This window comes from Pistacia vera, unplaced genomic scaffold (assembly GCF_008641045.1).
Source record: "Pistacia vera cultivar Batoury unplaced genomic scaffold, PisVer_v2 Contig292, whole genome shotgun sequence".
Taxonomy (NCBI): Eukaryota; Viridiplantae; Streptophyta; class Magnoliopsida; order Sapindales; family Anacardiaceae; genus Pistacia; species Pistacia vera.
In genome coordinates, this window is record NW_022196104.1 from 1,427,602 (window position 1) to 1,436,817 (window position 9,216).

The 9,216-nt window shown below is 35.2% G+C and overlaps 1 protein-coding gene across 1 annotated transcript; it reads left to right on the forward strand.

Moving 5' to 3' along the window:
- The first annotated feature begins 334 nt into the window (after positions 1-334).
- On the forward strand, positions 335-3,918 carry LOC116134979 (binding partner of ACD11 1-like). The gene is made up of 5 exons (XM_031420663.1): positions 335-459; positions 1,577-1,680; positions 1,877-1,952; positions 3,094-3,177; positions 3,262-3,918. The coding sequence occupies exons 1-5, from the start codon at positions 433-435 to the stop codon at positions 3,778-3,780; spliced, it is 810 nt and encodes a 269-aa protein (XP_031276523.1). The 5' UTR covers positions 335-432; the 3' UTR covers positions 3,781-3,918.
- The last annotated feature ends 5,298 nt before the right edge of the window (positions 3,919-9,216 follow it).

Sequence of the window (9,216 nt, forward strand, 5' to 3'; positions counted from 1 at the left end):
ATAATAAATATTAACATTATTTAACTTTAAACAATTTTAATAGCATACTCTTAACTTTTTAAGTGAATTTATTTTTTCTTTTTTGAATTTTAATATTTGATTTTTTAGCTAATTAAAAATAATAAGTTTATAAAGTAGAATATTTAGGGTATTTTCTTATTTTCAGTAAAATATTAATGAAAATATAACAGAACCTAACAGAGGGCGGAAAAATGTTATTTGAAACTTGGTAGGTGGAAAGCGTCGTTCGCCAAACCTTGGGTGGAACGGGTGTCGTTCTCCTATTTTTTAATTTAAATTGAGATCACGCCACGAGTCTGACGTGCTGGCCAAAAAGTTTCTAATATTCTATTTCTATCCATCTCGCTTTGAAAAGCTATAATAAATCCGACTACCAGAAACGGTTCATTCGTGAAAATTCAAGTGTTTGGTATGCTCTACACAACCGATTCCATGACGGTTAGTGTTCAAAACAATTTATTTTCTTTTTATTTATTTATTTATCTGTTTGGTTGCCGAGAAATTTTTTCGGAAGGGCAATGAAAATCTTTACTTTAATCTTTTTCCAATATAAATTTTGTTAGCTTTATTTCATGAAGATAAGATCAGAGGGTTCGATTTTCGTTCTTTTTAAGTTATTTTCATTTTCTTGATCTGTTTGGTAGCCGAGAAAGCGTATGAAGCGGTGCAAATTTTTTTGAATTTATTGTTATTTTCATGATTTGAGATCCCGTGAGGGTAATTTAATGTGCTATTTAGTTTATCCGATGTTTTTTGTTTCTTTTTTTTTTTTTTTAAATGGGTTTCCTGTAACCCTAGATTAATATTGACTTCATTTTTTTTTTAAATTTATGCGAAATTAATTCTCCTGTGACTTGTACTGTAATCTTGAAATGTATAGTTAGTTTGTTATTCAACATGTTCTGTTTCTTTCTCTGGGTTTTGCTTGGTATTTAAATGTAGTTGTGCTCTCTTTTTTATTATTCATATTTTTTAATTGAATTTGGAAAATGAAATATTTATTAGAAAAATTCTCTTGGAAGTCTATAGTTCGCATATGGTGATCAAAGCACGAGTAAACTGAGTGAATTGGACTACTCACATCATGATACAAATAAAGAAATAAGACAGTGAGCATACCATGTTACTGGGATGGCAGTAACACTGCGGAAACATGTTTTTTGGGTCATTGAATCTCAATTCATTAGATATATTTTGTCACAAATTGATACTCAATATTACAAGTCCCAAGTGTAGGAGTTCCCTTTAAATTGTGGCTTAGTAGGCCTTAAAAAATGGCAATACAGCTGTTCTCTTAGTGAATGGTCCTCCGTATGAATACTTCATAGCTTATAGATTCTTCTTCATGATTATTAAAATTAAGCTGGTCTTTTGAATGTTTTCATTTTATGTTAATGTAGTTATTTTTTGCTAGTCAAGTTCATGTTGTGCAAGTGGTAATGCATTCACAACATATTGATCCATATTCTGTATCTGTAGTTTCAGTGTTAACATTTATAATTTATTTGTGCATTTGTTGACAGTTTTGCCTTTGTGATGTTCTTTGTCATTACAGATAAGAACAGTGAAAGTGAGCAATGTTTCATTAGGTGCATCTGAGCAAGATATAAAGGAGTTCTTTTCCTTTTCTGGGGAAATTGAACATGTTGAGATGCACAGGTTTGTTATATATGAAATCTAAGATTTATTACCATCCTTTATCTTTTATTATTTTCTGTGGTTGCTTGGATGAAGAGAAAATGTGAAATTTGAAATGATTAACTCTTTCTGGGGATATTTTGGATGTAATTATATGGAATATTAAGGTCCCATATAATTTTATATTTTTTTTAATTATTATTATTTTTTCTTTCAGTGGCAATGAGCGGTCTCAAATTGCATATGTTGTCTTCAAGGATCCCCAGGGGGCAGAGACAGCAGTTCTTCTTTCGGTGCATTATCACCTTACCTTTTAAGTTCTGTTTTCTGTAGAATGTCTGCTGATTCTTTACTGTCCATGATTCCTGGAATTTTGTGCTTAGTAATGAAATGGGCTATGATATTGAAACTTGTATCAACAATTTGTTTTAGACTATCATGTATGCCATGCTTTTGGAAATATACATTATGATTTCACTGATATGGGTTGTTAACTATATATACTGTAAGGTTTCACAAAGTAGTCTATTTATCACAAGAAATGGATTGTTTTTCTGAAATCTTTTTTTTTTTTTTTCCAAAGTAGTTAAATGTATAACAAATCTAAGTTGGAAGCCCTGATAATTATGTTTTGAGGATTTGATTTAGAAATATCCAAAAGTTGCAGCAATTGATTTTTCTTTAGAACTGGTGTTTCTCTTGCAAAGTTAAGATAATGTAACAAATTGAACCAAAATTTACTTGCAAAGGTAGACTAAATTTTGGTGTTTTTCAATGTGATATTGTTTGAAAACAGCTAGTGCATGTTTTAAAATTATGCCTTCCGTGGCATCCTCATAAAAAGTACTGGTTTCTAATGCAAAAATGAGTTATGAATTTTCCTTATATTGGTTATCTTGTCTGATTTCCAATGTCGAAGTTATATTCGCTATGAAATCTTGTGGAGAATTCATAGCTATCAAAAGTGGAATCTGTATCAGATTTGCACCATCTCTTGTCACTGTTCTTGAAAAATTTGTCAAGTTTTTTTGTAATTATTAAATATAAAGCCAGGGTTTTTATTGAAGCAAGATATATCTTATTTGCAAATTTTATTGTTTCTTCTTTCTGTGTGGAGTTGTTAATATCAACCTAAGTAACAGATTTAATTTTCTAAGATACGATACAATTCAGAATGACCTTGACTTAGGTTCTTGACATGTTTTCTTTTGTTGCTTTATTCTCTCTAAAAGAGGAAGTAGTTTGCTTCAATCCTTGATAGTAAAATAATTTTCCTTGTTGAATGTTACAGAATGAGCAAATGTTTGAAGATCCTTTTTAAATAGATAAACATTTTACTCAATTTTATGGCTAACAGTGTGTAACTCCTTTTTGTTGATTTTCAATGCTGATTTTGGTTGTTTTCTTATGATTATTGTACTTTGCATCTTTTAGGGGGCAACCATAGTGGATCAGTCTGTAACAATAGATTTGGATTCAGATTTTAAGCCACCTGCTGCTGCGTCAGTTCCACCTCATGTAATTTCATGATTAATATCTTCCTTTTTATTTTGTACTCCAGAAATGGTATTTGTAGTATGACTGAACTGTACAATTATTCAGGCCACAGAGAACAAAAATGCTGGTGGTGCTGAATCTGCTGTCCAGAAGGCAGAGGATGTTGTAAGCACCATGCTGGCCAAGGGCTTTGTTCTTGGTAAAGATGCAGTCAACAAAGCAAAGGCCTTTGATGAGAAGCACCGGTTCACATCTACTGCCACTGCAACAGTTGTTTCTATTGATCAAAAAATTGGTCTTACCGAGAAAATAAGTACTGGCACATCTCTTGTCAATGACAAAGTTAGGGAAATGGATGAAAAGTTTCAGGTTTCTGAAAAGACCAAGTCTGCCTTGTCAGCTGCTGAGCAGACAGTTAGTAATGCAGGATCTGCTATCATGAAGAACCGCTATGTTCTGACTGGGGCTTCGTGGGTTACTGGTGCATTTAATCGGGTCTCAAAGGCAGCTGGGGAAGTGAGTGAGAAGACACGAGAGAAGGTGTCGGCTGAAGAGGGAGAGGCTCGAAAAGCAGAAGGCTATGTTCAGGTTCACAAGTCTGAATCTTCGAAGGCTGCAGACTAGGAATGTACGACACTTTATGCTGTAAGTTGAAACTTTGGTTTTCTAAAAGCTGTGTAAATTCCTTGTTAAAGAATCTGAATCTTATCGTCCAATGACTAGTTTGGAAGCAGTTAATATAGGACAACTTGTCATTTTTAATTGGGTATGTTTTCTACTAAAAATGGATGCTAGTTTGCTATTTCAACATTCTTTCATCTATGAAAGTTAGATCCTTTTCTCATTATTCATGTGTAATTCTTGCATTCATACATTGCATTTACCTCTCTCATGGGGTTTGGCCACTTAGATGTGAATGTCTGGTCTGGGAAATAGAGAAAGACCCATCCCTTTTTTAAGAGGTTTTAATTAATTTTATGGACCTTTAAGATAGGTATTTCAAGGGAAGTTTTTGCTGGTCTTTCCAAAAGAGTCGTGAACGTAAATGAAAAACATTTGAGAGATAAGTTTCACGACCGGGCTGTCTTCGTAATAGAAGAGACGTTTCTCAATAAGTTTATGGAGTTTCTTGGTTCGTTTGGATTTTAACCAAATCAGTTGTCCGTGAATGAAATCGTTCTATTTGTTTTGATATCATATTGTTGAAATTGAACGCTTGGGAGAATTTGTTATCATGATTCAACTAGGAAGTTTGGAACTCCATTTAGTTCCAGTTTCAACTGGCTGAATCTCTATTTGTAGGTAAATTTTTATTCAATAAAGCTAGAGACACCGAAAAACCTGCACCGAATTGTTTATCGGCTTATGTGTAACACGCTTTGATTTTTTTTTAACAATTTTTTTCTAGTGAACGGTCGTTCACTCACATGGACGCCCATCCATATTATATGGACGGGGGTCCATATATCAGGGATGGGCGTCCCTATTTAAAGGACGCCCTACATAAGTAAATAGAATAAATTTTTTTATAAAAATTAGGACGGCCGTTCATCCGTTATGGATGGTCGTCCCTTCATTTTGGACGGGCATCCGCCCATAAGGACGCCCGTCCTTAACCAAATATGAAAATAAAAAAAATAAAATTGGGAACGGTCGTCCATAAATTTTGGACGCCGTCCCTTACGTTTCTAATGGACCCCGTCCATACTTTAAAAAAAAAAAAATTCTACATAGAACCCTTCTTCTTCGTCTTCATTCCCCATCTCCTCTTTCAGTAATATTTTTCAGTTGCTGTAAGCTTACAAAGAAAAATAATATGCATAGGAAAAAAAAAGGTGTTATGTTTACCTTAAATAAACTACTCGATGCCTGCACAGCCCCGTAGTTAATTGCCAATAGGTATCACTATACATTTACGATATCTCTTAATCTCCTGCTAACTAATTTCCAACGCTTGTGGAGATCACCTTGCTCCAACAAAAGTCCTCTAAAATTAAACAAATTCGATACCCTGATTCCAACGATAAAAACAAAGATTCAAACATGAAGCAAATTAAGAAGGATTTCCAAACTTACCCCATGCAGATAGCAACAAGTTGGCCAAGTTTCTCCACCAAGACCAAGTGTTTTCAGAAGCACAAAATAATTCTTGAGCTCTGTCTTCAAGCTCCTTGAGTTGGGGTCACCATGGCTATCAATAAGACCACCTCCATGGTGTTTCAGTATGTTCATTTCTTTAGCGACACCAAAGATGGCAGCCACTTTCCTTCCTCTGAATCATTGCACATCACCCACAGATACAGGTTCATCCCCAAAATGTTGTAATCCATCGATGTCTTGTCATTTTATGACAGCAACCACTTACCTGAGAAGCAAAATGGTAGTGACTTACTTAGTAAAACCAGAAAACCACGTTATTTAGTTCATATATACATAGGACTGTGCAAACCGGGTACCCGCTCCGATTTTGGCCAAAAATCGAGTATCCGAAAATTCAGGTACCTCCAAAGATATATCCGCTAATCGAACCGTTTTGCGGGTACGCAAAAATTCAGTCCAAACCGGGTATCCGATTTTGTTACCCGAATTTTCCAGCAGTCCAAACTCCTAACCATCAGTTCTTCCAAATTCATTGACTTCTTTAACCAACATCCCCTCTCAAATTCTCAAACTCTCTTCCTTTTTCTATTACCTCTGTTCTCCTTTAATCCCTTCAGTCAACCGATGCACAAACTCTAAAAAAGAAACTTTCTCAGCACTCAAGAACTTGCTCAGCTACTAAGGCAACAACTCATTTTCATTCTGCAGTTTTAATTGCAACTGCAGAAGGGATGGCGTAGAGAGTTTGCGTGCAGCAATAGTGTTTGTATTTTCCGGTAAAAAAAAGGAAAGGACACGAGATTTTTTCTCCACTAAAATTGAAAATCTTCAAGTAAAATCTTTTTGCTTGTATTATAAGCTTTGTATATTTGGGAACCAATGAAAATCGTCTTTTCTCATGGAAGATCCTTTTAAAGTGGGATATTTTTTCTACTTTTTCCAAGGCTACTAACACTTTCAATTCAAGCTTTGCTGGTAATGTTTGGCTAGATGCGGCTGTGTGCAGGTCCTACGACTTGAGTACTGGAAGAGAGTGAAGAGACAAACTGACGAAGAGTGGAGACTGAGATTGAAGTTTACGCCATTGGAGACTGAGAGTGACGGGTTTTAGTTTAGGGCATCTGAAATTTTCAGATTTGGGGATTTTTTTTTTTGGGTTTTAGACTTTAGTCTGACGTCTTTTTTTTTCCTTTTTTTTTTTTAAATAAAAACGGGGTATCGGGTACTTGGTTTTCTAAAATTAAATAACCGATACCCGAATCGAAATTCGGGTATCTTATAAAAACTACCCGAAACCGACCCAAAGTTTTGGATACCCGAAAATCCGGGTTCGGTTACCGTGTTCAGTTTGTTTACCGTTTTTTTTGCACAGCCCTATTATCCACACACAGAGGAATAGCAGCAATAAAGTATTAATCAAAAATAGGGTTTTTGTCAATAATAAAAATAGCGCACTTTCAAGAGCCTCAGCTATCACAAAAACTTTCAGGGCTGGCTATATTAACGCTAAAAATAAATGGTGAGTTTTTTTTTTCCCTTTTCAGTATCTAAGGTTATTAATATTCTCAGGGAAGGAGAGTATTAGTGTACAGGGGTACTAATTACCCATATCAGGTTCCAGCAAGGTAGCGTAACTTCCAGAGTAATTTGGTTCCTATGGATGAACTAAATATTAATGTTAATCTTTACCCAACCCAAGGTTGACCTTCCAAGAGATGGGGAACGAAGACAAAAAAAGAAGTAGTGGGGAATGAAGACAAGAAGAAGTAGTTCTGTAGATTTTTTTTTTTTAATAGTATGGACATGGACGCCTGCCCAAACATAAGAGACACGTCCATTCCTAATGGACGTCCGTCTAAACGTAAGTACGGCCGTCCAAAATTTTGGACGGCCGTCCCAATTTTTTTTTTTTTTTTTATATTTGGTGAGGACGGACGTCCCTTATTTGCGGACGCCCTTCCAAAATAAAGCGACGGCTGTCCATAACGAATGAACGGGCGTCCCCTAATTTTTATAAAAAAATTTATTCTATTTTACTTATAGACAGGCGTCCTTTAAATGGGAACGCCCGCCATATATATGACGCCCGTCCATATAATATGGATGGGCATTCATGTGAGAGAACGGCCGTCCAAATGTGATGGACGGCCGTTCACTAGAAAAAAAATTATAAAAAAATTCATACGCGTGTTACACGTAGGCCAGTACAGAATTTCAGTTTATTTTTTCAGTGTCCGTAGTGTTATTGATTTTTATTTGGTAGAGACTCAGTTTTTAGGCAGTGGAAGTCGTAAATGTTTTGACTTAAAGATTATTTTCTTAATGTTCTTGTTAAATTAAAAAGTCATTGTTTTGAAAATTTATTCAAATATTAAAACTTTGCCTTCTGGGAAATTAATTCTCAAAAAAAAAAAAAAAAAAAAAAAACCAGTTTGAATTGCACGTCCAGAATTGGTGACTTTTCTTGACTTGTGTTTTTATAGGGATCCCATTCACCACCGTACTGATAATATTGCCAAATGAGTCTGCAAAGTGTTACCCGTCTTGCGATAAACGGTACCTCCAAACGGACGGCGGGTAGGAGACTTATTATTATACCCTTTTGAATAACTCGTACCCCGCCGTGTTGAGGGCGGACTGGGTGATGCCCGTGGGTGCCTGCCGTACCCGCTTTTTACTTAAAAAGAAGCAAAACCATAAAGCATTTCTCTCTCACCCCATCAACTCATCTTAAACTCTCCTCCTCTTTTTTCCTCTCTTTCTTCATCAATGCTTTGCACTTCCATTAAACCACCTCTCTTACTCTCTCTCTTCTTCATCAATCCTCCTAGGCTCCTACTTTCTTACCAACTTCCTTACAATCTTCCATTAAACAAGTCTCCTTTATCTCTCTCTCTCTCTTCTCTCTCTTTTTATGAAAACTCTTTCTGTCCTCTTCCATTAAACTCCACCTATATTTTTCTCTCTCTTCCTTCATCATCCTCCTTCGTACACAACGTCAAACCAACCTCCATACAATCCAACCAAACAAGTCTACCTTTCTCTTTCTCTCTATTAATAGCCAAAACAAAAACTCAAAATATCCAAGAATGGACTCACAGCACCGCAACAACAATACAGTACAACTACAACAAGTGAGCTCTTCATTTGTTTACTTCTCCCCTTTCCTCTTCTTCTCCATAAAATCACTTCTAAATCAATCTTGAGTCCCACTGTGCTAAGATTCTTCCCAATATCCCTCTCTACTTCTCTCATTCGAAGATTAAGAAACAGTGGTAGTGTCAAAGGCGGCCAAGCTTCACCCATGTTCTCGTTTCAATGGGAAGAAACGTGGTTTGTTCTTTTGAGAACCCTGAACCTTCTTCCAAGAAACACAATTTTTTGAAAAAAGAAAAATAAGGGCCAATCCAAGAGTAGAGAGGTTGTTTTAGAAACGGGTGACCCCGAGTTACGGGTCACATTTCCTTGCCCGTGAAATTTTTTAACCAATTCCCCGCAGCTACCTGGCTCGAACCCGCCCGTTTGCCAGGTCGGAAAATGTGGTCTTTGGTCCTACTAAAATCTAATTAGATTGTTAGACTTTCTACCAAATTGCTGTAGGGAAAGATTAAACAATACAAGCAAGCGAATCCAAAAATTTATAATAAATAAGAATTAATTCCATATAATATTCATATTCTATTTTTCTAATGAAATTTTTACAAAAGGAAAAAAAATTACATATATATATATATATATATTTTTTTAATTTTGGCCTACCCTCAACGCGCTCTACGTCCGCCCTGAGTATAAAGGTAATAAAATGAAATTAAAAAAAAGAAACATTTTAAGTAAAATTTAATAAAAAAGAAAAAAAAGAAAAAAAATTAAGGACAGTAGTATTATAAAATAAAACTTGATATGAGAATATGTTTTTGAAGGTAATGGTTTTTATTTTAAACTTTTAATTTTAGTTGTGAA

Coding starts and splice junctions, on each gene's coding strand:
- LOC116134979 (XM_031420663.1), top strand. CDS start 433: ATGCTCTACACAACCGATTCCATGACG. Junction 1,681..1,876: donor GAACATGTTGAGATGCACAG/GTTTGTTATATA, acceptor TTTTTCTTTCAG/TGGCAATGAGCGGTCTCAAA. Junction 3,178..3,261: donor CTGCGTCAGTTCCACCTCAT/GTAATTTCATGA, acceptor ACAATTATTCAG/GCCACAGAGAACAAAAATGC.